Source organism: Sus scrofa, chromosome X (genome assembly GCF_054392235.1).
Source record: "Sus scrofa isolate SSC_HxYL_T2T_F1_AM1 chromosome X, Sscrofa_HxYL_maternal_Yorkshire_Landrace_v2.0, whole genome shotgun sequence".
NCBI lineage: Eukaryota > Metazoa > Chordata > Mammalia > Artiodactyla > Suidae > Sus > Sus scrofa.
The window spans coordinates 131,271,512-131,299,490 of record NC_139401.1 but is presented as its reverse complement, the minus strand read 5'-3'; the positions used below and the strand labels follow the sequence as shown (position 1 = coordinate 131,299,490).

The window sequence follows — 27,979 nt, the reverse complement described above, 5'->3', positions numbered from 1 at the left end:
TTCTTTCCTTGACTATTCATAAAAGGCATTATATTAATGGATTTTTTTTAATATTGAACCAGCTTTATATTCCTGGAAGAAAACCCACTAGGTCATGGTGCATATCCTTTAAAATACTATCTGATTCTGTTTGTTAGTACTTCATTAAGGAAACGTGCAGCAATAGTCACAAGTGATATTATTTTGTAATTTTCTTTTTTTATATGCTGTTTTTTGTCAGATTTTGGTATCAGGATTACACACTAATTCAGTTTTTCTTAAAAAAATACTTTGCAAATATATTTCTTCTTGTTTTTTTGTTTTGTTTTGTTTTTTTTCTTAGCTTTTTAGGGCCACACCCACTGCATATGGAAGTTCCCAAGCTAAGGGTTAAATCGGAGCTTTCAGCTGCCGGCCTACACCACAGCCATAGCAACTCGGGATCCAAGCTGCTTCTGCAACCTACACCACAGCTCATGGCAATAGCAGAACCTTAATCCACTGAGCGAGGCCAGGGATCGAACTGGCATCCTCATGGATCCTAGTTGGATTTGTTTCTACTGCACCACAATGGGAACTCCTTCTTATTGTTATGTTCTGAAACAGTTGAGCTATATTATAACTTAATGGTTTGGTAGAATTTCCCTATAAAACGCCATCTGGGAGTGATGATTTCAATAATGGATGGGACCAGTCTCCATTTCATTGATGATGATAAGTCTAGGTTTTCTTTATTCTGAAGTCAGTTTCAGTCAATTATATTTCACTAGAAAAATCGTCCATCTCATCTAGACACCTATATTTATTTGTACAGAGATAAGCAAATTGCCATTCATGATTACTTAATCTTGTGTGTCTGAGAAGTTATTTCTCTTTATCATTCCTTGTTTTATGTATTTGTGCTTTTGCCATACTTTTCTCGCATCCTCATGGATACTAGTCAGGTTCTTTAACCCCTGAGCTCCTGCCGTTTTTTTCTTGATGAGGATAACTAACGAATTATCTATTTAATTGCTGTTACTCCTTTATTTAGGAAAAAATATATTCTAAATGTGCTAATTCTAATGATTTTCTGTTCCTAATCCATTACATTGCAGCTCTTTATCTACTTTTAAAATAGTGTCTTTAAGCTCTTGTATCACTGCTTTGGCTCTTGTTTTTTAGATAAAATCACTTCATTTTTTAACAATCCATGCCACTGTGTTGGTCGTAGCTTCAATTTGTTCTCCAGTAACCCTTTTTTTTTCTGCCACATTTTTCCATATGCCACTTTAAAAAATGTTTGCATAGCTCATGCAGTGATTTCCTTTTCGATTATTATTAATTTTTTAGGAACAAGCATTCTTCTTGGATCAGTTGTTCGTGGATGTGTTTATGGCAATGGGGGCTGTGGCTTAATATCAGACTAGCAGGAATTCTCTTCTCTTCAAACACCAGGGTGTGGGAGTTCTCACTGTGGCTCAGTGGAAACAAACCCGACTAGTATCCATGAGGATGCAGGTTCAACCCCCGGCCTCACTCAGTGGGTTAAGGATCTGGCATTGCTGTGGCTGTGGCGTAGGCTGGTAGCTGCAGCTCCAATTTGACCCCTAGCCTGGGAGCTTCCATGTGCCATGGATGCGGCCCTAAAAAGAAAAAAAAGACCCACCCAGAGTGTGTGACCCAGTGCTTCGGCGTTTACGTCTCCATTATCAAGAAACATCAGCCCTCTAGGCTGCTCTCAAAGCAGCATCTCACTCTTCTACCTTGCTTTAGCACCACAGTACTTTCCACAAATGTGGATTAGTTATGTAAGTTCTCATTTAATTCTGCTTTTCCTACTTCTCAAGATACGTGTGTTTCAGAGTTGGTCCAGGGACACTCCCATCACAAATCTTCACACGCATTCCCATCACTACACTATCACTGCGGCGGCCTTTCCTGGTGTGCCTCTTACGCTGAAAATCAGTGCTTCATCATCTATGCCCCAGATCTAAGACCATGAGAATCTTTTTTTGGATTCATCTCTGTTCGATCTTTACAAAATAGTATTTAGGCTTCCGGATGTCTTCTGGTTAGGGCGATGATGGAATTTGCGTTTCTTTTTCTCGTTCTCCATGATGCTTTTGGTTATTAACAAGTGATGGGGCAAGCTTTGCTTTATTCTTTCATTTCGAAACTGGAAGATGCCCACCAAGGCGATTCTGAGAGGTTACCTTCTCCATGCACGTTCCAGAGACACTGGTTTTACCTTTACACAGCTGCAAATGGAATGGTAAACCTCCTTGCATCACAATTTTTTTCCCCCAACCTAATCCCACTGGCACAGCTAGGACAAAAGGACTGGTTTTTAAACAACAGTTGGAAGCAATTACTTCTTTCAGATAAGCCTAGACTGCTTTTTGGCAAACTAACACATTGTTTCATTACCCGCCTTGCACATCCAAGATACAGAAAGCAGGTGTAAATTCTACACGCGGCTGAAATTCTCACCTGCTTTCATTCAATTCAAGAGAAAATAATAAATCACCATATTCACAAAAAGAAACAGGTTGACAGAAAACAGACTTATTTTTACAGCACGTCTACGATATGTAGGGACTCGTATATTTACTCAGCTATTTTAAAGGGGCGACTCCTGCTCACTCCCTGGACAGCTAAATGCTGAGTTGCTAAGTTACTGGTATTTGACATCATCTCTTCCCTGACATGTCCCGGCTTTGACAGGTTCCCATGATTCACTTGTCCAGTCACCTCGTTACTCACGTTACTCATTTACCCAATGACGTCTGGATAATCATTTAAAATTCACATCTTACACTCGCTGCAAACCTCCAGATTCCACATGAAAATATTTAAACTGCTTGACAGGCTCTGAGTGCATTTGGAAGCACACTGGATGGCTTACCTACATCGCGCACATAATAGTTGTTATAATTAAATTTAGCATCTTTCTTCTGGGTTGGTTTGTGTTTGAGAAAAGAGAAAATGATTACTGGGAGGCAAATAATGGGTAATATCTCTTATGGGCTAATTTGGTTCCATGAATAGCTCACCTCACACATGCCTGCTATGTATTAAGTCCATTAGTGCTTTGAATTAGCTTCAGAAAAGGTGATACTCCACATAATTTACCCAGTCAAGGGCATTTTCACCTGCTGACAAATTTACATATTTCCCAAGGTCATTAGGTAAGAGCTAGTTCGTTTATTTGACTCCATCAATGGTAACATTAATTATAATCTAAATTATATTTAGCAATTGTTGTCTTTCTTGGATGGAACACTATCTTTCTATTTCAAGAAACTATAATTTTGAAAGTCCACACCAGAATAGGAGAGATGCTTTATGAATCATTCCGGAAGGATTAGTATTTAAGACGGCTGTATAGAAAATCGTTTGCATGATTCCAATTTGAACATTATTTATACATTAATTTGACAGGATATAAAATCAATTGCCTAATTATTGGTTAAATTTATCAAAGAAATTCTACTGAAAGGTGCTTGATTATGCCGCATAGTTATGATAATATAATCAAATTGCCTTTCAGATGTAATTGTCTGACCAATTTCACTCGCCGATTCATTTTTTTTTTCTCACTCTTGAGATGGGCTTTTTCATTTGTTGCCCTTTTAAAAGTAAAAAATAGCAAGTACTGTACATGGTCGTCCTGTAATTATTTGGTAGGTTCTTTCCACGCTAAAATCGTGCACTTAAACACAGACCTAATAAGCAGAATTGCCATAATTTAGAAGGCTGTAAACACAGATCATGCTGTAATCAAAAAGAGGTGCCCGTGTCGGTGTTTACAAACCTGATCCATATGGCAGAGAGAGATCCGTAAGATGATACAGTTTATCAAATCAAGTTCCCTAAATCCTAGCGAGCAAATTCAGCATCCTTCATAAACAGTGAATTACCCATACAGATGTTTGCTTATGAAATTATCAACTACTGAAGGTACTTTGCTAGGAAACACAATCTGTTCGGCGTCAACTCTAAGAGAATATGCTCTCTCTGCATTTTTGACTCGAGAAAGGATTTAATTGATAGTTTGTTGATAGTTTTAAGTAAATTCTTGTTAAGAACAAATAAATCATACTACTGCAGAACAAATAATCATCGAACATCCACCCTCAGCTAGTAGCATTTAGTGCGTGCTGCTCTCCTTGGCTTAACTCTTCCAGAAATGATTACTCCAGGACCCATAAAACCCCACGGAGCTCAGCAAAGAAGCCGCTGCTGCCGCCCATATTATTACATATGAGCAGCTTAGGAATCCCTCATACGATGGATAAATTGTAACTGCAGATCGCCATCACTAGGGCCAGAGTTGCTATTATTTTTCATTTCTGTTTGTACTTGATGGTAGCTTGGCGCTAAGGAGAAAATGGCATGCTGATGGAAACGGATACCCGGGCTGGGCTGCGCCACGCAGGTTGCTGGCTTTAAGTTTCTGATTTGTAAAATATATAATAAGCAATCATGTCCTTGACAAGGAGTAAAGCCATCTAAATTTATACAGCTTCTTTTGCGGGAGAAGGGCAGGTGGCAGAAAGGTGTTGTGGGCTGGTGAATTCGGGTTTGTTGGAAAAGCTATGTGGCATTATTTGGGCATCACTGAATTTGTACAAATTAAGGAAACTACAGAAGCTGAAAGGAATTGTTGGTTGATGTCATTACAACGTTAATCATGAAACAGACAGGAACTTGTGAAATACGGACGGATGCGGGTTAAACAACAGGACAAGAAAAGAGAAGGAATGGATAGCATGAGGGTGGTTAGAGGGCTGTTTGCCCCGGGGGCAAATTACTCCACCTCTCCGGGTTTCACTGTTCTGTAACGTGTGATATAATCTTTCAGTTTTGTTGTGGAAAGTAAATGACATAAGATGCTTGCAGACTGCCTGCATACAGGAAGTGGCACGTTACTCATTACTGTCATTTTTTATTAGGAGCCGTAATTTGTTACTGTTATTTTATTATTTGCCATGAGATTGGAAAGTATTCAGAGTGGCAGGAAGAAAGAATGAATTCCTAGGACCTGCATCTGAGGCCTTTTTTTTTTTTTTTTTTTTTTTTTTTTTTGGAATCCAGAGATGCTCACCGTAGCTTTGTGACAGGGAGGTTGACAGGTAGGTGGAGTGCAAAGCAAAGACCAGACTCTCCTTTTGCTTCTGCCAAATACTAGCCTCACCCTCGGTTGCAGGTCATTTATAACCTCCCTGGGCCCCCATTTCCTGAAATAATAAGGGACTACCATGTTTCCTGTGATCAAAATAAGATAATGGGGTTCAAGGCTTCTGAAAGGCAGTCACGTGCTAGAGGGAAATGAGGTCCCCGTATGGGGTCCGGTCAGCCCTGCAAGACCAGATAAGGTGGGCTCCTGGAGAGAATGAGAACCAGGAGCACATGGAAAGAGAAGTGGGAAAGGGGGTCTGAAGGGGAGAAACGGGGAGAGGAACTTTCAAAGAGAGCCAACTGGTTTGAATTTGAACAGTGTTTTGAAAAGGGGGCCAAAATAAAATGCATTAGGCACAAGTATTTCCATTGCCTGGGGACTGAGGGGCTGAGAGTGGGGACGGGCCAGTCGCGTTGTACTTGGTTAATAAAAGAAGTCTGTCCCAACGTGAGATGAAGTGGTTTGCCTGCCGGGCTGTGGAGCAAGGAAGGGGGGGGAATCAGGGCAGTGGAAAAGTTGGGGGAGCCAACAGCCTGAGCCCTCTCCGCGTTCCACATGCGAACAGTGTGTCCACGTTTCAGATCCCTTCACGGCAGGTGGCTGGTGGGGTGGAAGGGTGTGGAATTACCCCCCGTTTTCCAGATGAGGAAATTGAAAAGCCACACGGCTCGGAAGTGATGGAATGTCACGAGCAACTGGAGGCCAGCTCTTCCTACCCCTGGGCCAGGGCCCCTCACTCTGTGTAGCCCCCCTTCCCTTCCTCTGCGAGGGGGTCAGAGAGCGGAGGAGAGAAAGGAAGAAGGTGCCCTCCCCCCAAGGAGGAGGCGGACGGGGGAGCAAGGCGACAAACACACTGACTGAGAAACCGTCTGCAGGGCCCCAGCGCCCTCAGACAAACAGGAACAAAAATGCCCAGCAAGCACCCTGTTGTGCCATGTGACGCGGGCCATAAAACTTTAAGAATTAGTCATAAAATCTGAGACATAAATTTCTGAAGCTTATTTTTATTCCAAGCATGGGGAAGGAAACGTCATTCTTCAATAAAGGAAAGCCCACTCATTAATGCTATTGTTGAGGAAAAAAAAAAAAAAAAAAAAACAGAATTCTATACAATCTATAGCCCTTCACCAAAAAAAGCCGTTTCCCTGGATTCTCTTTCAAGAATGACAGAAGGACTTTTGTTACTTTCTCAAAGGGTACTATCATCTAGAAGCTTATTAAGGCAACTACTTCTTTTCTTCCCGTGTTTAAGTGACATTCTGTTGTTGCTCTAAGTGGATCCTCCACAGACTGGAGTTGCCAGCCTCCGCCAGGTGTCCACCCTGCTCCCCTCGCTCAGTCACTGCGGGAGCCACCTAGGCATCGGGGCCAGGCTGCTCTTAAGTAGAGAATCCCAACCCTTACAGACAACATGGTGATGTTGAAATGGGTCCGCCATTCCTTTGGGAGCTACGAAAAGACCACCGACCTCACTTGGAAAAGCAAGACTACTGTAGAGACCAGAGGGAGGGGTTTCTTTCACTGTTGCCTTACTTTATTTCTTTTTATTTTAATTTTATGTTATTTTATGGCCACGTCTGCAAGCACTCGGACGTTCCAGGGCCAGCGATGGAACCCACACCTCAGCAGTGACCCAAGCCACAGCAGTGACAACTCCAGATCCTTAACCTGAATAGCCACCAGGGAACTCCATTTGTTGCTTTTCTTTCTTTCTTTCTTTCTTTCTTTCTTTCTTTCTTTCTTCCTTCCTTCCTTCCTTTCTCTCTCTCTCTCTCTCTCTCTCTCTCTCTCTCTCTCTCTCTCTCTCTTTCTTTCTCTTTGCTTTTTAGGGCCGCACCTACCACATACGGAGGTTCCCAGGCTAGGGGTTGAATCGGAGCTACAGCTGCCAGCCTACACCACAGCCACAGCAACACAGGATTGGAGCCGCATCTGTGACCTATACCACAGCTCACAGCAACACCAGATCCTTAACCTCCAGGGCAGGGCCAGGGATTGAACCCGCAACCTCATGGTTCCTAGTCGGATTCTTTTCTGCTGCACCACGACTGGAACTCCATGTTGCTTTTCTTTAAAAGCAAGGTGGCCAACATCCTCACAAGTATTCGGTGTATCTGGTGGACCTGACCCACCTCCACTCTACCCCAACCCCTGGTCTCAGGGAGAGGTGACCGATGGGCTCCTGGGCTCTTCTCTTACAAAAGCACTAGTACACCCCTAATTCAGATCAGAGGGCTTGGACTCCTCTCTTTAAGAGTCAATAACAATGTTCTTCGGCTGAAAGAGGTGCAGGAACCCTCACAGCAGGGAATCAGATGGCTGGTCAACTCACTGGGAAAGTGTTTCTGCTCTTTGTTACGCCTTTGTTTTGCATTTTCACAGAGTTTGCTTCCAACACTGGATGGCTGAGAAGGCACTGACCAGGGGGAGTGTCTGGGGAGTTGGGGTGACTTTGGTGAGGAAAGGGGATGCAGAATTTTCACTGGCACAGCGATCTTCTTTCCCCAGTGGAAAACCTGCATGGTTTTCTCCTCGCCATGCTGAGCATGTACCACAATAGTGAGCATTTATATACTTCTTGGCAGCTTATCGGGGAGTTCGGACAGGATCACTGCCTCTTTCACAGACAAGGAAGGGAAACTCAGAAAGATGAAGTGATCTGTCTAAACCGCCGAAGTGACGAATGGTAGAGCCGGGACTTGAACTCACTCCCCTAACTCTTACTCTTCATACACCATATCGCCTTGGGATGCCAACAGCCAGAGAGAGGAGATACGTTTTTCTGCCGTAGCTTTGGTTTTTCCTTTCCGTGTTTAATCATCTCCTTTGGGAGTGGTCATTGCCACCATTTGCAGCTCCGTGCCACCTCCAGGCCAGTCTCATGTGCCAAGTCCCTCCCATCAGTGACACTTCCCAGTACTTGCCACGGTTCTCAAGTGGCTCCTCCGCTCCTCCCCTCCACCCTCCCACATCTCATCCCCTCATCACGGGCCACCATCTCCATCACCACGTTCCATGAACAGTGTAGCTGGAGGCAGCAGTGAAGCTGACTTGAGATCCCACAGAGCAGAAGGGCCAAGAGTGAGGATGCATGAATGGGGGGGGGGGGAGTCTCCATTGAGACCGCCGAAGAAAGATCCAGAAGGATGCGAGAATGGGACAGAAGCTTGGTGAGACCAGGAGACTAGCTTGATGAGAGAGCGGGAAGATGAGGTAAGAGATGAGAAAGGACGTGTAAGCAGAATGGAACGCAAGGGTTCCCCAGCATGATACTCCCGGAAACAGAAGACTCAGTACTTTACACAGCTTAGGCAGGTAAGTTGCTTCATTATTAAAAGGCACAGAAATAAAGGTTTCAACTCACCCGCAAGATTTCTTCAACACAGCTTGGATCACTGGGAAGGCTTACCTAAAACAAAGGTAAAAAAAAAAAAGAGAAAATGAAGTACAACCTGGTTATTCTCAGAAAAGCAGATTTATAGTATTTTACTCTGTAGGGGAAAAATGTAAAGAAAGTAAATATAGGCATTCCCTTTGTGGTTCAGAGGTAAGGAACCCGACTAGTATCCATGAGGATGTGGGTTCAAACCCTGGCCTCGCTCCGTGGGTTAAGGATCCGGCATTGCCCTGCACTGTGGCATAGGCGGCGGGCTGCAGCTCTGATTTGACCCCCCAGCCTGGGAGCTTCTATATGCTGCAGGTGCGGCCCTATAAAGAAAAAATAAAGGAAATATAGCTACAGATGTGTATTTTTCCCCTACTAAATACAAAGCAGTAAGTATCTGCAAATGGCCAATCTCGTTTTACCGTAGTGATATCATAAGACCATAGTGCAAGGTACAGAGAGAGAGCTTGGTTCTGTCACTGCTTTCCTATGGGGCGTAGAGCCATCCTCCCCTGTCGCAGATACTCAAAACCTGAGGCCTATATGAAACCCTTCTGTGATTAAATTAAGTGCTCTTTTAACCTAGGAGTTCAATGAGATGCCTACAAGTCTTATCCAAAACACTGAGGCCGAACCTCCTATGTCAATCCCACGCTTTGCCATGGCGCACACAAACTCACAGACATACGGCGTGAATCCCCTGAGCTTTCCTTCTCAGTGTGACACCTTCCTAATCAATCAAAATTCAAGCAACTAGCAGAAGGGTGCTGAGGATCTACTCCCTGCCTGGCACATGCCCGCCCTTGCCTCCAGGGGATCCACAGTAAGTAAAAGCCAGACAGGAAACACCCAAGCGAAACGGCAGCTGGAGGAAGACCTACTAGGCACCGTGTCATCCCCTGAGCAGGTACGGGCATTCCCCAAACCCTCCTAACTCTCTGCAGGATTGCCATGGGGTCACTCTCACTTCCCACTGCCCCCCAGTTGTAGCAGGGAGAACACTTGGTCTCTTTCATTCTGTACAGACGGCATTGCCACAGAGGCTCTGTGTTCCGGGTCTCTTGCAAGGGCAGTTAAGTCCTCATCCCCTAGTTATTTTGCTAGATTGAAGTACAAAGACAACTATATTTGGGGAAATGGGCAACAGAACATGGTGCCAGCTCACCTCGGTCTTAACAAATACCTGCTAGAGTCCTCGGGCCATCTTCCACTGGCGCTACAGTCACTACTGCAATACGTTAATGTCAGTCCATACGTATTGAATACCTTTTCCATGTCAAAGATCCCTGCTTCGAGGAGCACAGAATCCTTAGTGGGGAGAATGAGGCACCAATAATGAGGGGGCCATCCAGTCTGGGTTATCCAGTCTGGTTCCAGTTATTCTGGTGTCCTTACTGATAATGTCCACTTCCACCTTCAAAAGTGTCCTGGTTTGGATGATAAATTATATAGTCACCCTTCCAGGAACAATAATTAGTACCGAGTGGAAAGAACAGGAGAAGGAATGGCTGAGAAAGTCGACTGGGGTAGGGAGATGTAAAGAACCTTCAATACAGGTTCATGATAGGGAACCACAGGTGGTTTGGTCTGGCATAGGTCCCTCATTCAGTCAGTCACTCACCAACTAGTTTTTGAAGGCTGGGGACTGTGCCTCCAGGCTTGCGCCCAGCAAAGATACAACAGGAAGAAGCAAAAGGAAACCCAGTTTCCTCCCTCATGGAGTGTGTAGACTCAGGATGAAGAATTACACAGTTAATGGATGATTGCAACCATGCTAAGTACTACAAAAGAGGCCATCCCCTGGCCTCTAGGTCTGCAACATGAAAGGTTCTGTGTCCAAAGAAGTGTGGGAAATGCTGCCACCCACCTCCTCTCGGCAATCGTTGATGCAAATTAAAGGCTCGGAGACACCTATCTCACTGCTTTAATGCAGCAGGTCCCCAAATTTCTTAACTATTGAATTGTTGGGTGTTGGGTTTTCTTTTTTTTTTTTTTTCCCAATTAACTATTATTGCCATTCCACAGAATGAGTGTTTGCAGAACATGCACTAGGAGAGGCTGGTCTAACATATTACAGGACCACAGAACTCAACTGATGGTTCTTACCAGCAAATCAAATCTCATTCCATTGCTCAGTGCTCTAGTAACTATATTTCCTAAGACAGTTGTTGAACTCTTAACGTCTACCTTCCGCAAACACAAAGGTCAAAGCGATTACAGCAAAGGCTTAAATCTTCCGTATTGTCACATTATATCAGCGTGGGCTACCTGGGCAAAACGTATGTGGTCCGCTCTCATGAAAAGGTCTTTTGTATTCCTTTTGGCACACAAACACACAAATGTTCATCTTGAAATAAAAGTAGGAAGAAATATCAGCAACACTCAGACACAGCCAAGAACACCTGTCTATGACTCTAAAGAGTTGGGTGGGAGGCCTGGCCCTACAACTTGGGAACAGGACTTGATAACCTTCCCCCTCTGAGTTCCAGTTTGCCCAACTATAAAATAAAATCGAGCAAAATAAGATAACAGTAATAATAATAATACCTTCTCCTTTCAAGTCTCTCAGGGTTTCTGTGAGCAGCAAAGGACATAATGGGACGTGAACCTGCTTTGTAACCTGCAAAGCCCCGCACAGTGCGTCGGGTTATTAGCCCCTGTCCTGCTGGTCTCCTTCCTGCATTATTACGAAGCCCAGGCTGCTCGTCTGCTCAAGGTAAGATCTGACTCACTCTTGCCGACTGCAAATATCAGCACTACACCTGGTTTTATAAATATCCAGTTCCTTATGGGGAAATTCTGTCAAAAGAGAAAGAGTTGTGGGTGCTGGGGCTTTGCTGTGCATCCAATAAGGACTTCTGGGGGTGAGTAGCACTCAGGATGGGAAGGAGCTCTGCAGACACGGGCAGTCAAACAAATGTGCATCCACGCCGAGTGTTCAGGTTTTCTTTTTCTTTTTTTAGAAAAGACTGGGATCTAGTATTGATATGGACACACTCCCCTAGCCCTGCCCCACCACTCTTTTCACCGCAAGACAGCTAATTTGAGCCGCAAGTGTTCTCTTTTTTTTTTTTTTCCCCCTGCAAGTGCTTTTGAATTAAACAGCAAGCATTTCCTCTGTGCCTAGAACAGTGCTAGGCGAGGTGGGGGCTGGGGACACAAAGAGCTATCAGACGTGGCCTCTTTCTCTGGGAGTTAAAATGTCTAGATGGGACGGGAAAACAAACAATTAGAGACCCACTGGGACAGACATTGTAAGGTAGTCGTGACAAGGGTAATAGGATCGTATTCACTCGCCCGTCCGCCTATTCATCAGTTCTCCCATTTATTTCTTTAGACAACAAATCCTGATTGAGCTCACACTGTGCTCAGGATGGTGCCAAGGGGAGGATTTAAAGACGCTGAAGACAACATAATTTCTGCCTTCAAGACTCCACGCAAACTGGGGGAGACAAACATTTACAGGGGAAACAGACAATACAGAACAGGGGGTCTGATCCCGTGTCAGGGAGCGGGTACCTACCGCGTTCACGGACAGAGCCATGTCCGACAGCAGCTCCCAGCCGAGGTCCCCACCGTAGTCCTCACCCCACAAGGGGGTGAGAGGCCAAGGATCTGACATGGCTGAGAAGTGGCGGGGCCACCTGAAGCCACTTCAGGCTCGGACCCCCCTGCGGAGTGGCGCCCGGGTCACTCTGCGCTCCGGAGGGAGGCTGGGCTGAGGCTGGGGCTCGGCCCCGGCTGCCCAGGGGCTCTCTCTGGCTCTCTGTCCGTCTGTCTCCCTCTCACGCCCCTTCCTCTCGCAGGGCTCGTGGAGGAGTCACTCGGACAGGTGTGACAGGAGCCAGGAGGAGAACTAGTGGTGACCCTGGGATTAGAACTGCCGCCCGACGAGTTGCCAAGCCGCCGCTCAATTCCCGAGCCACCTTCGCCTCCCTTTCAATCCACTCTCGAGTATTCAGATAGTCCACAAAGCGCAAGTTAGCCACTCAGAGCCGCGGCGTCCTTCTGTGTATCCCCCTCTCCGCCCCCTCCTCCGGGAGCAGAAAGCAAGCTGCACGCCGCCCAGGGGAGGCTGTGCTCTCACTCCTGGCCCCACACGACCCTCTCATGCTGGGCGCCGATGGATGCGGTCCTCCAAGGGCCGGGGGAGGCAGGCGCACGTCGGGCAGGTGCCACCCCATGGAGCCACAGAGAGACCACGCACGCATCATCTGCCTGGTGATAAAGACATATCTTTGGAAATAATCAGGGTACCTTTAAATCATCAAATATTCAATTAACTGCAGCAACAATAAATGAATTGCATAGGATGTTTTAATCATCCTGGAATTAATCAGTTTGGAGCATACTTCTTGGCGATTAGGGTTATACAAGATATCAAAAATAGCCTGATTGTGGCATTGAGAGACTAATGGAAAACATGAAGATTAATGTAAAACATTAAAAGAATCGTGATCCTCAGATGGTTAACCCCGGGGAGCGCGGTGCATGTCTCTGAGTACGTTATTATTAAGGAGCTGCGAGGAAAAAGAGGTCACTTCTCTTCCTAAAATCACCCTCAGGTTGTCCCACAAAACCTGGGAATCAAAGCCCACTATTCTAGGCATATTCCACCTTGACAAAGACTTAGCCCAGTACAACTCAAAAACCGCAACTTTAATTGCCAATGAATGCGTGGGTTCTCCCAACGAGTACAAGTGACAATGAGTGACACATCACCAGCAGTCAACTCCATGCTCTGGGCCCAGTGAAACAATATCCACAGCTGACCCCAACAGCAGCTTCCAAACTAATCCCATTTGTATTTTCATTAACAAATCCCTACACTCGTCCCCATGACTGATTGACGGGGCAGAGGTCTGCTGTCACGGCTTTCCGACTAAAATGAAAACTCAGGTTAGATACTGGACTACCAAATGAGCTTCCTGTCCTTTTAAAATGTTTAATCCTCCAACCAGGGAGTCCCAGTTTTCCAAGCTGGAAAACAGCCGGCCCAGCTCACCTTAAGGTCTTTCTGGCCCTTGCTTCCTATCTCACCTTTACCTGTGTCTCTTTTCTGGATTGTATTCACGAGTCTGTGGTTAAATGGAAAGCAGTTAATGCGACCCAACCTGCAGACAGAAATCCTCAGGTGATGTAACTTTAATCAAAACAGAAATGATTTCACAACGCCGACATGGGACAGCCAGCCAACCGGCTCCTCCTCCCATTTTATCTTAATACAGCCAAAGTCCTCAGTGGCCAAGGAGTTGGTGTTTAAAATACTGCTTCTGGCCAATTTTTTAAGGGCGTCGCTCCATGTAAAACAAGAAAAGAAGCAACACAAAGCAGAGCGTGGAGATCAAAGGAATTTACCGTTTTAAGCCAAGTTCAGAAAGTGACCCTTTGTCCAGAGCCTTACATGGAACTCAAACTAAAATGAAAAGGGAAGAGGCAGTGATCACGTTTTGTGAATCTGAGCAAATAAAGGAGATACATGACAGTATTTTCTAGGGGCTTTGAAGCTGGACAGACTTGGATTTTAACCCCAGCTCTGATTCTTAACTTGCTTGGTGAACTAGAGCAAGACACCCGAACTTCCCTGAGCTTCTGTTTCTCTGTCTCCACAAGGGGCATAAAAACTCCACTTCGAGGGTTATCATGGGGCTGCGATGAAGCGAGGCAGATAAAAGTCCCTTAGCCTGACAGTGGGTGCATCCGAGGGCTCCATCAACACCTTCCACTCCAAGTTCCCTTTAAGGCCCTTGGAAAGGTGTCAGCACCCTGAGCCTTGGGACCCCTGAGTCGAAAGTTTAGTTGCCTGGTCAACTGGCCCCCACGACATCTTGTGAATGTCGCTAATTATGAAATCCTACGCAGGGGCCCGGTGTATGGGGAGTCTCAGGCTGCTGCTCCATCTGGTGGCTCTCGGGGAAGGTGACAAAGGAGGCTGGAGATGGGACTCGAGGGGGGAAGACAACAGAGAGTGAAGGAGGAGTGGGGGTGGGCAGGTGGGGGAGGGGAAGGGTGGGCGATGCGCTTCATTATGAGGCCAGCTCTCCGCTGATTACATTAGGTTCGGGCAAGGGCGGAATGCATATGCAGAAAGGCCCATCATCAGCTGAGAGTACCTAATGGCAGATGGAATTTGAAGTGAAGAGTACTTAATTCAGTGGGCTCTGAATAGCCATTAGCTCACTGTTCATTTATTTGGTCTAATAACTAGTTTCTATAGAAGAGCGAGCTATAAACCGGGAGGGGGGTTATAGTCTTAAAGAAAAAGAAGGTACACATCTAGACCGATTACCCCAAGAAATTAAGAGCCTATCTGGAAGCGCCTGGCTGCCTGGCCCCAATTCCCTCAGGACGCTCTGCCTCTGGTCCCCTGAGCTGGGCAGCGAGGTCGTTCTGGCTGCCGCAGCTGCTGCTCCTGCCCATACCCGTGCCTGAGCTGTGCCTGAGCTGTGCTGTCTCTGCAGGCCGGGGTCTGCGGGGACAGGGCCCCTCCTCCCACCTGCTCCAGGCTCCTCGCCTAGACTCCCTAATTCTGCTGCTCTTGCGCAAGCCGCATCCTCCTCCTTCTCCCGGCCAGCCTCACAGACTCTGACCCAACTGGCTTGTGCCTCCGTGCCTGTGCTCGTCTCAGCCCTCTGTCCGCGCCCAGTGCCTGCCCTGCAGCCCAGAGACCTTCCGGCCCTGGTCCCTTCCTTGTGAAATGTCTAGGCCTGCACATGACTCCTCAGGACCCGCAGGACACCCACCTCTGTCCGGTCCAGGCCCTCGCACTGAAACCAAGGGCCATTTAAGATGAAAATCCTGATTCCACTCAAGTCCTACTGACTTCACCTCCATGAACACGAATGCCTAGCTGGTGCGCAGCCCATCATCTCTTTAGCAAAAGAGGACACTGTAACAATACAGAGGTACAAAGTGAAGTAAGGCCATTTCGGAACCCTGTCCTTTGCCACTGTTAAGAAGGCTACCGTGTGTGATCGAAATATATATAAAAAAAGATGTCACAGGAAGCAAATTCACTTTTAAATTTTGTCAACTAAAGAGTAGGTATTAGGGTTGGTAGCATTTTCTTAGGCTTCTGACTGCTCCCGGATCAGAGCAAACCCTCACAGTACAAGGAAACGGTTGCCTAGCAGTGATCTCACTTTCAGGTAACATGGTCTTAAAGTCGTGAACAGAAAACCATCCCGACAGCCAGGAAGCAGCTCCATGTTCAAGCGCTGCCACTAATTAGATGTTTGACTTGGGATGATGCACTTCCTCACTGTCCAGTTGACACAGTGGTGCACTGGGAATCAATCACAAATTCCCAGTGTTTTGTATTTCACGTAACAGTACCAAACCCAAAGGAGATCTCCAGAACACCACCAATTTTTCATCCCAAGAGGACATTACACAAACAAAAGGCAAAAGGTAGGAAGGGTATAATCTCTAAAACAGGTACAGTGTCTTCCCAATACATGACAGTAGAGCCATGCTGCCATCAAACGCTTTCACACAAACCATTGGTCTTCTATTTCCCATTTTGCCACAAGATAACAGCACCTTCACCTTGGACCGGCTGCCAGACAAGACCATCTTCTCAGGCACCTTTTGGATTGTATGACTTCATTCACCTTCTATTTTGTTCTGTGCTATTGCGTGGTTCAGCACATGCCAATCAATCAACGGCATACACCACATTCACAAAAGAAAAGTCAAAAACCACATGATCATCTCAATAGACGCAGACAAAGCATTTGACAAAGCCCAACATCCATTCATGATCAAAACTCTTACCGAAGTGGGTATAGAGGGAACATATCTTAACATAATCCAAGCCGTTTATGACAAACCCACAGCAAACAGAACACTCAACGGCGAAAAGCATGTATTTTGCTCCAGGAGGTAATCCGCATCTCAACTTCAACTCTCTGTCTCCTACACATGCACGATCTTCTCACTGGCACTAATTCTCAACTCCCAGGGACAGTTCCTCTTCTCCTGCTGATGGTTTTTAAATGCATGGAAAATGCAAAATAATTTTTTGACTAGCCGACACAAACACGAGTAAGCAGACGGCTCTTCTGCGACAAGCCATATACAACATGTGGCATACATGTCCTACAGGCTTCACCGTCAGCATTTGTTTCCCACTTTAGTCATCCTAAGATGAAACTGAACCAAAAACCAACCATTTACAGTCTCTTTTGTGAGGAGTCCACATTTCTGAATAGCACAGCATGTTATCTATCACACATCATGGATTCCGAGGCCTCCCAAGAATTCTCAGGAGTGGCTGGGGGGCAGGTGGAAAATCAGGCAAGCACCGTGCCCCAGAAGCCTGGAGAAGAAAGTGCTTCAAGGAGAAAGCCGCCATTCAGTAGGATGCAGAACCGGCCATTAGGTTTGGCATGATCTAGGCCATTGGCAACCTTGGGCAGAGCTGTCTCACTGGACGTGAACCTGACCAGCGTGCACTGAGGAAAGAATAGGAGAAGCAGATGCAGAAAGGATACAGACCATTCCTACAGGGACGGGGAGCAGAGACATGGGGTAATGGGAAGCGGCGATGGGCCAAGGCTCTCCTCTGTTTGCTCAGAGGGATGACGTTCAGGCTTATTTACATGCCCGTGGGTGTAAGAGTGGCGAGGGAAAAGGTCTCGCAAAAGAAAAAGGTGGATGATTGCAAAAGCGAAGTCCTTGAGGAGAGAACAGATCAGGACACAGCTGGAGAGGCTGGCCCGAAAGAGGCGCAGGGACACTTCGGGACACTTCTTCCATTGTCACAGGAGGGACAGGTACATAAGCAGTTGGGCTGGAGAAATTAAAGACGAGGCGACAAGGAGGCACTTGTCTATTTTTCCATTTTTCTCTATGAAGTACGTGGCAAGGTCATCAGTGGAGAACGGGGGTGGTTCTTGGAAGGAGGAGCAGGAGTATGCTAGGAAAGCGTAATGGAATGATCTGGCAATGTACGAGGGAGGGAAAGAGCTCGCCCTCGGGGGAAACGCGGAAGGAGATGCTGCATAAGCCCGGAGTGAAAGGCAGGAGGCAAGGTGGGGGGCGGGGAGAGGAGAGAATTAGAGGCCGAGGAGCGCTGGCGATTTCGAAGGGGGTGACCCTCTGCCCCCACTATTAGCCACGGCACTTTCCGGCGCTGATGAGCTAATTAACCACAGTTCACAGTTCTCCAACTGCTCTAATCTATAAGGGGCTTCACTCTGAACGGAACAAGCAGAGAGCCCAGGAGCAGGAGTAATGATTTTCTGGGATCCCACCGTGGTGAGCCTCCTCATATTACCCAGAAGGCCAGAGGAAATTACGCCCCGGGCCAAAGACGGCCCCGGGGCTAGAGGATCTCTCCAGGGGCTGAATGAATTCCACTTGGCCCTGGGGAAGTAGAGACCTCGATTAACCCAGATCCTCCGGCGAGAGCGCACTCCCATTTCACATCGGAAGGAGTTTCCAAATTGTTTAAGGAAGAGCTGTTCTCCATCCTTTAAACATTTTGTCTTTAAGTAAACGTTTTACACATTTGCTGTGTGATTGTTAGCAGGAAACGTTTTCAAATACGATTCTCTTTTATAATTCAGCTTGGATTGGCAAGTTCTTCTAAGCATTTGTGGTTTCCAAGGATGCAACGATTTCCTCACCAGGGGAGAAAAACTGAGCGGGGGTTCAGGCTTTTCTGGTAGCTTCTGAGGACATTGCCACGGGCGTATTATGGGGTCTTCAAGGAAGTGCTGCGACCCCACTTATAAGAGAAGTTTTTAAATATGTATCTGTGGCTCGCATTTTCTGACAATCTTTTAGAAAAGAAAGGTCTTTCCTTGAGAGTCACAATCCCTCACCCTAAAGAAACTCCTTCAGTCTTCTTGTAGGCACACAGCTAATGATTTAAATGTCTGCTTTAAAATGAGAAACCCCGTTTCAGTTTGGTTTTCCTCTAGCTAAATCTTCCTTACAGCAACGTTAAGTGAAGCAGACTTTATACATTGTACCCATGCGTGTCCTCAATAAAAACGTGACAACAGAATGCACTTTGATAGAAAGTGGCTCCACTTTCAGACTAACCTCTAACGAACTTGGCGCCTTCTTGACTCCCTAAATCCTGCACTTAGGATTGTCTTAATTGCCAGTGGATGACACTGCGATGCCACAGAAACAGACCTACAATTGCTCTCTCTGACAGTGACGCTCTGAGAGAACAAGCCCCGTGCGTGGGAACTGAATCCTTGCCAGCTCCCCTATTATTTATAACTCTAATTAAAACACTTTTATCTATTAATGCCAAGTGACACTACTAAATATATTCAGGGAAGTTCACATTTTTTTTTCTCTACTTCTGAAATCTCTCAGATCCGCGCCCACTTGCATGTGGTTTAACTGCTCACTAAAATGAAACGATAGCTAAGAATAACTCACTTCCATTAGATTTATAAATCTCATTAATTAATTCTACATCTCCAATGGTGGAGAGACCAAACTCAAATGCAAGATCTAATTAAAGAGAAGTAAAAAAAAAAAAGTTAAGAAACAACACTGAGATTGAAACACAGAAGTAACTGTTTAGCCTCAAATTAATGAGGCGCTATGCTAAGCAAGCATGTCCATTAATCCCTAATGAGGATTTTAAACACATTAAAACTTCCTAATACAAAATGTTTGCCTTCCTTTTATCCAATAACAAATAAGCCAATAATTTTCTGGCTCTAAATGACACTATTAACTGTCACGGCATGTTTTATTTGACAAACCCTCCATTCAAATACTGTAAAACCAATTAATTTGCCTGCTGTGAAATGTGTTTCTTGATAGCTTTTATGTGATTTTTTTTTCTTCTCAAAGAAATGTAAATAGGAGGTCAATGTAGGTGCCTGATTTTGCTTGAAAAATATTCCAGAGGATCTATAGGTTGTCCATCCTGTTTGTGATTCAAATGAGTTGAAAGACAGCCTCCATCTCTGGGTCACAATCTCGCACTGGTCTCCTGGTAAGTAAACTGTGTCAGAGTGACAGTCTGATCACCATGAAGAGGGCGTCATATTTGAGGATATGGAGAGCTGGCAAAATCACCGCGCTGTTCGACGGCAGATAATGATCCACGACCCTGGCCCTTACCGACCTGGCGTGGTTGCCTATCTCCTGCTGCATCCAGTCTTCCCCCAAATGCACCAGCGTGCGTGTCCAGGAAATCGCTCTCAAAAACTGGAGTTCATTCCTGATGCTTTTATTTGAAAACACCACAATTTGTTACACTTTTTTTTGTTGGCAGGAAAATCAATAGAACAAATACAAGAAGTTCCTGTTTCTTAAAGTTGCGCTGGGCCTGACTTAGTATCTCCAGTTAGCTTGAGAGATGGCCCCAAGGCCCCTTCTACTCGGCATTTATGGGACGCTCTGAAACGCTTGGCTCATGGAAGGGCATGGCACGTTTCCAGAAAATCACTCTGCAAACACAGACCCCTGACACCGTGTCATAAAGAATGGGTCTGTGACATTAAGTGTGGGCCTGCTCTGTGGAGTGTCTCGAGCAAGACCAGAGAGGGAGCGATGCATGGTTCCCTGTGGTTTATGAAGTCGAATGGTTTATGCCCATGAACATGAACAGCATATGCGGGACACCAATGATGCTAGCCTGTCTCACCGCCACATGAAAACCAGGGACTGATCACTTTTAGCTGTGAAAGTGGGCGGAGGAAACAGACACCGGGCAAGTGTTTACAGTTCCAGGTGCAATGACAATACCTTGCCGATCCAAATAAAATACATTCAGTGAAATAACCACACTCCTGACCAGAATCAATGTGTTGGGCTATTTCCAAACCTGGTGCTTGGAAAATCGGTTCAAGTTAGGATAATTGTCCCAAATGGAGAATATACACTGCACCCCCCCCCTCCAAGCACAGGACAGCACCCTAAGCATTATGGGAAATTCAGTAGATGATAAGGAATAAATGTTCAGAGGGAACATACACTTGAGATAGGAGCAGACAGGACCTATATACCAAAAAATGAGTAATGACAGTACAAGCATCAGCACATATTTAATGATCCTTGCATCAGGCACAGGGGCAGAAGGAGGATTTTAATTTGTGGATGACCTGACTTGGATGGCCAAACCTGGGAATGTCCAGACCATCTAATATGGGGAGAACGAAAGCCATTATTTCAAATCACGACTCTCCTAGAAATCCCAGACTGTAGTGACACTACTTTTCAAAGACAGATGTAATAACTGTACAACAGGAACACGATAACTGTGATAGAAGTCGCAGAAGAGAAAACGGTGATAGGAAGTCACAGAAGAGAAAACAGTCCATGGCTCTGGGGTGGTCAGGCAGGGAAGTGAGACTTGACCTTAACTTTGAATAAGAGAAAAGATTCAAATAGGCACCGTAGGACTTTGGGCAAGTCACAGTTTCTCTTAGCTGTAAGACCAAGGGGTTGGCCTAGGATATAGTCTCTAAAACAACTCCAATCTGTTAAAACGAGTCTAGCAATCTATAGTCCAAAGCAAATTAACTTCAAAACTGCAGCTTGTGTTCACCAGCTCATCTCTAATTAAAAGAAGTCTCCAACTGAGAATGAAAGGCTATCAATTTCACAGGTACAGCGCCTGCATGATCTATAGAAGTACAAAATGTCAAGCCATCCCAGCAAATAATTTCCAAATGGAAGCAGGCTTCAGTGGAAACATTAAAATGTGGACGGTTCCATTTTTCACATCGGGGAGCCCACAGTGACAAAGTACCCCAATCACGTGAGGGCTCCTCATTGAGTTAGAAGTTCTTGCTAAATGGTAGTGAAAATATAATCTATATTTGGCTAAGTCCATATGCTTGAAGCCAAAGCATGTGGAAACGGCTCCGTTTGAAAAGATTTTTGAAAAATCCCATAATAGTTCCTAAATCTTCCATTTTTAATCAAGATTTGGGAATGGACTGAGACCACCAGACATCAAGTGCGCTTGCGACCTTTTCAACTGTCAGACCAGACAGATTTTTATCTTAGGCGAATCAACCCAAAGCCTCAAAGGTGCAGTGCCAGAGCATGAATCCATTTCACTAGACAGTCATTGAAATTATAATTCAAAGTTCAACTTACTTTCGCATTTTCTACTGCAATACTTTTGGCAGCCCAGGGCAGAAAGTCGAAACCTGGTTTCCAATGGAGACCACTTCCAGTGGTTTCTAAAATGTTGGCAGCAAGAATTCCTTCTTGTTAAAGAGACCAGCAGTCACCGGCTTTCATTAATTTACCTCCAATGACTGCTGCTCACTCTTAGGAAGCCTTTCTTTACCTAAGGATGTTGACCTGCTGTGGGACCCCATCAGAAACAGACACGAAGAGACACTGATATATTAGGAGATGGGGGAAATTCCCTCCAGTGGCCTTCACAGACTCCACAACTTCCATTTATTCTCCCGGAGGCCAGGAGCACAAAAAACAAGATGTGTGGCAAAGATATATAGCTGGAATCTATAAAAGCTCCCAGCACAAGATAAATAAACTCACCAATATATATTACACTATAAAGTGTTATTCGAAGCTCTTTAGAATCAGTTTGAAGGTCTCTCTTCATTCAAGCAGATTACCATAAAGAGGGACTTTTAAAATCTAAAATAATAGGCCAATTCAAACGATGCAATCCCTAAGACTTGGTGTGCATATAGTTGGGGACCCAAAAGACTCTGGGCTGAGGGCGTGCTGTAAATAAAACTTTATTATGATCACACTCATCTCGAAATGATCTAGCTGAGCACTTAGGTATACGTCTAAAATACATTTCCGTAATTTCTCAATGTTTTGCCTTTGTTTTACAGTCTGTGCTTGAAAGGAAAGCGTGACACCTTATCAGGGTGCTACAAGGCTTTTAAGCAGCATCCAACATCTATTTTGTCAAGATAAGCTTTCCAATTAGCATTTTCAAGATTCTCAGTTTCTCTTCTCTATAAATGATAATCTAACCCCAAGCGAGATCTCCTAAATCCTTAATGTGAGGATATTAACCCCTTATTTCAAAACTCTAAGAACAGCACCTTGGTGGCATATCAAAACCAAAGGGATTGAGGCCATTTATATGAGGGGATATTAAGAATACCTTCTGCTATTATTGCTACGAAGACCAACATGCTCATACAAACAATTCCCCGAAAGTTTCGTCCTTGCTGGGTTATAAAGTCCTTTCATATCCTCTCTGCTCCCCACCTCCCACCCTTATCATCTGTTCCTCATGACAACTCTGTACAGTAGGCAAAGAAGACACAAGGAGCTTCATTTTGAAGATGAAATAACCCGGGCCTTCAGGAAGTCCCATGACCTGTCTGAGGTTTGATGACTACTTAGGGGTGAAGGCTAGCCCCTGGGTTTGCAGCTCCCCAATCCAGTGGGTCTTCCGCTATTTTATACTCCTGGTCTGTAGACATGGACTCACAGAGTGCCCAGAAAAGCCTTAGGAATTCAGAGGCCAGGTTCGGGCCCTGCAATGAAGGCTTCCTTCTAAGATGCGAGGATACGTATCTCTGTTATAGGGCAAATAATGTTATCACCAATTCCAAACTGACTATCAACCTACAAGGCCCCAAACCATGATGATCTCAAATGAGACCTGATGATCTCAAACGCGATGTGCTTAGGTTAAGCTGAAAAGTTAAGAGAGGAAGAGGAGCATCTTGAAGGAACGTCACACGCACAATCATGACTCAGCGTCTGGGCTCGAAGAGCACCTGCTACTGGCATGGGTAGACCAGCTCTGTCTTCCAGCCAGGCCTCCACAGTTGCTAAGCATTAAGGACTCAAGTTCAATACAGCGGCCAGCACCTTGCTCCTCCCATTCTTGACTCCTCCTTTAGTTTTTGTTTCTTGGCAATTTTATATCCAATTGAGGGAACTTCCTTCAGGTTCACAAGCCATGCAAACAAATATGCCATGAATGGGGAGGGATCAAGATGGCGAATGAAGCACATTAAGCTCACCTCCTCCGTCAAATACACCAGCTATGCTGTGAAAACTGTCCTCCCATGAACACTGTGGTCAATATTGATTTGAGGAGTCATGAACTGGTGGTGAGGTGAGCTGACAGTGCCAGGCCAAGGCTGCAATGAAGAAAGACGCTTGCTCATTCAACACCACTTACCTTCCCCCTTTACTGCTCCATTTTGGGAACAGGGAAACAGCCAAACAGAGCTGACAGGGGCAACCCTTCCATCCTGAGACATTTGGTTACTTAGGGTAAGACGGACACTCTGAAAAAGGACTGCCCCTGACAGCCATTACAGGTAGACAGAGGCCTCTGGCCCAAAGTAGTAAAGCTCTGACTGTGATCTACTGAATTTGCTGAAGAGCAGCGAGGAGAGGGACCAGGTAAGAAATGAAAGAACTCTCAAAAGATAAATGCGCCATCTGTCGCATGCACAGCTAATGCTACTGGTGCATTCTCGGTGGAATACTTTTCGGTCGCTTGTCCAGTAATGGAAACACTCGTCTCCTGATAGACTCTTGACAGAGAGAGGGCCCTGGAGGCTGTACACGCCAACCTCTAACATGCAGCCGATTGTAAAGGATGAGGACAAATGAAGTGCAGAGAGGTGAAATGATTTGCCCAAGGTCACACAGCCCTGTGACTGGAAGGCCTGGAAGCAAACTCTGACAAAGTCGAGTTTTTGTAGCCATGTTATACAACTACTGCTTGCATAACTCCCAGGACAGGGGACTCATTATTTCCTGATTCCACTGGATTTAATTCAATTTATTTCAATTTAATTAAGCAACTCAAGAAGCTCTAACTGAGCTTCTTCGACTGGAAGATCTAAGAGGTCTAGCTACACAGGGCCCTCTGTCTTCTGCTGGGAAGTGAGCGAGGCAGAGCGGGGGGTGAATTTGGGCCCTACCTTGCCTCTGAAAACAGTGTTAAAATGGAGCAGCTTTTTTAAAAAGTTTAAGTAGCGCGAGGACATGGTGATTATTCGGACTGTGATGCTGAGATGTCTGAGAGAGCAGTGGCCAAGCAAGAACAGAAGACCCTGAAAAGGGAAGCCAAGGCTGGCACCTTTTTGATATGCTTGTCCTCCAGGCATCCGGCGGTGTGTGGCCCCCACCCTGCACCACCATCGCCGCCAAAGGCTGGATCATCAGGACGTCAGAATCCAGTGTTGACTTGAGCTGGCTATGTTAGGCAATAGGCTAGATGGAGCTCCTACTTAGATTCTCTGGCCATAGAGCACGGCGAGCTTTGCTGGGACATATAGGTCATGGTCATTACCTTGGCTTCCACGGCACCATGTTCAGTGCAAGCAACTGAGCCAATCAAAGCGAGGAGACGAGGGAATACAAAGCCGGTAAATTGGAAGTCTTGAGAAGAGAAGGCTGGATGAATAAACTCATTTTGGAAATTATGATTTAAGTGCAGAAAATAACAGTAATTGTTCATTTCGGTCAGCCATGCATTGGAGCAGTTGCGAACGCCCCCACTTCTGTAAACGAGCCATCCCTGACTCCTTTCTCAAATGGTGCTGATTTCTAAGGTGAAATCTGGCACATCGAATGGTATTTCCGAAAGGTTAGGCAGTTTCCTGTCTCCTTCTTTTCTTTCCCTTGTCTACCCAAAGTCATTAATGCAGTCCCAACACCCAGCCCTTAAATGGAAGAGCCACACAAAGGGGAAATGATCAGTTTCAGTGGGGCTCCCTAATTACACATGGTGGTATATGCCACCATCCAAACCCTGGCCTAAGAGCAACCTCCAGGCCTAGTCCATCCAGACTCTAGAGGGAGCACTTGGTGGCAGCTGGCCCAAGGTGCACTGAACCTTACCTGCGGAGCACCCCAGCACTGGCATTTTACATAATTATTTCCACAGCTGAATACTATACTGAGTTAATCGTAAGGTGCAAAAATGAAAACCATGTCATAAAGCCTTTTGTTGTTACAGCTTTAGTGCTAAAATGGTCACATAAATGGCTACCGTTTACAGAAATGCCAGTTGGGCCAGGCCTATCGCTCACTTGACCTCCATCACAATGCTATGATGTAGGGATTATTATCCCTGTTTTATAAATGATGAAAATGAGGCTCAGAGAGGTTAAGTAATTTGCCAGAGGTCACACAGCTCATACGGGATAAAGCCAAGACAGAAAACCATGCCTCTATGACTTCAAACCCGTGTTCCTCTCCATTGACCAAGAAGACTGACTCCCAACTATATTATCAAAAAATAAGGTATGTTGTACTCCCTATTAAAAACAGGAGTCGTGCTATACTATTTTCACATTGCAGAACTCTCTTGGTGTGCCAATATAACATGTGTTCAACTTGAAAATACAAGTTGCAGTTCAATGAGCCCAATTTTTCCATCGTCCTGATGAGCATAATGCTATATATACCCAGCTCTGTAGGATAAACAAGATACCACAATTATCCCTCTGCACTCACAACTACTGTGGCCAGTACGATCACTTCAAATTAATGTACACAAAGTACAACGTGTATCTCAATGAGCTATTTCATAAGCTCTCAAAGAGAAACATTAAAATAGTCATGAGAGAATTTGGTGCCATTTTCTTTCTACAGAACAAATTAAATCACACTAGAAGATCAGGTTGTGTTGAGACTATTGACTAAAGACAAGGAACTCAGGAGGGAAAGTTTTAAAGAGATTTAATTGACCTGCTGTGGGTTTCTGTGTTTGAAACTCTAGTGTTTGCCTCTGCAAATGTGAAATGCGTATGTGACTGTATATACAGAATAAATATATATCAGCCCACAATTGATAATCTAACGGCAAAGTGGGTCCTCCTTAAGGGAATTTCAAAGCCTAATTCTTCAAAGGCTGCACTTCTCACAAGTTCCCTCTCATGGGTTCACTACTGGTTTGTTTAAGCTATGTGGCTGTAATCAGAGAAAACCTACTCTTTCCAGTATTATCATCACCCAAAGCTTGCGAAGCGAAGAGGCTTTGTAGTCCAATCATGTTCGAAAGGCTTCTTTGACCTTGATCATGGCCAAGCGGAGCCTTTGACAGCCAGTTCCACTGCTTGGTCAATTCAAAATATCAATAGGCTTGTATTTCCCAACGCTGTTCCCAGAGCTCTTGGTCGGAGACTAAATGTGTCTCATAATGGTCTTGTCCACCCCTACCCGTGAGAGAGGGAATTTCTGAAATGTGTGGTTTACCATAGGAGGAGGCGGGTGGCTGATGGGAAGAACCCTGCAGCTGAAGTCGGAGGACTATGGTGGCCCTCTTGTCGTCTCCAGATCTCTCAGGAGTTCATCTCCGACTAGCCACCAGATAGACTGCTGGTGCTGATAATGGATATGACTAAGTCATTTGACAATAATCCACAAATAATGATTCCTTTTAGGAGGGCATGTTATGCTTTCTTCCAGAACACTCCATAGAGGCTAGACTATCAGGCCTTCATTTTTGTCAGGGCAACTTTTGAGAGCCTCAGAATCCATCCTTTGAACCATCATCCCTTGCTCGTTATTCTGGTAGCTGGGGGCCATTTTTCATCCAGCATCATTTACCTGGCTGTGTGTCTTTGGTGAATCGCCTCCATCCTCTGGGCCAAAATCTCCTCTGTATGACATGAGGGGGTCTGATTGTCTCGGTGCTCTATCCTGGCTCCTATATTATATAGGAGTCTATATAACTACGATTCTTAAAGCCTCATGAAGTTTTACGGCGAAATCATCGCCTTTGGCGATAACCAGTATTTCCGTCCTAATTCAGAAGACACAGATGCTGGTAGAATGGTGGTATGATCAGCCCGTGGGAAAACAAATGGGGCCACGGAAAACTCAAACCCACCAGCCTCTTAACCACATCAAGAGCACACTCATTTTCCGGGGTCTAGATAAGGACCGCAGGAGTAGCCTCTTAATTGTCAGAGATAAGGCATGTGCACATATTTCATAAAATTGACAGGCTGCATCTCTATAGAGGCATCGTATTCTTAGGATACACTTCAAAGCAATTTAAACCCAAATAACAATCATTTCAAGAGAAGGCAGAAAAATCATATTCTTCGGTAGTTCTGGTGGGAAATATACCATCACAGCTCCTAAATTCATAAAGAAATTAATGCCTTCCAGGAGTGTCGTTTCTCTAGAACATATTCCAGTAGGCATCACTGAGTTCCGCCTCTTTGTAAATATGCAGTAAGTGGTCACAGTCATCTGGGCAAACACACGCCTGCCACACCAGCAAGGCGGCGACCGATGCTCAGAAATTGTTTTAATGCTTAAAAAACAAAAACAAAAACAAACAAACAAACAAAAAAAACAAACCCAGAGTAAACACAGCAGCTTAAAACCTGAAACAGATGTAAATCCGTTTCTCAAAACCCAAACGAGTACTAGGTGAGCCATTTAGTCTGAGAGGCCCTCCACGCTCTGCCGTGGCAGCCCCAGCCCGGAGACTCCGCAGGAGCCGGTGGGAGTCCCGGGAGCAGCAGCCGCTGAAACAAAGA

At 45.4% G+C, this 27,979-nt stretch overlaps 1 protein-coding gene across 12 annotated transcripts in view; it reads right to left on the bottom strand.

Annotated features, from left to right (window-relative positions):
• Positions 1-27,979, bottom strand: part of AFF2 (ALF transcription elongation factor 2) — a 535,022-nt gene that overhangs the window by 184,368 nt on the left and 322,675 nt on the right. For all 12 annotated transcript variants that reach the window (XM_085006501.1, XM_085006500.1, XM_085006502.1 and 9 more), the window contains one exon: positions 8,508-8,552. In XM_085006501.1, coding sequence (XP_084862627.1) covers positions 8,508-8,552 — 45 coding nt within the window. The remainder of the gene's footprint in view (positions 1-8,507; positions 8,553-27,979) is intronic.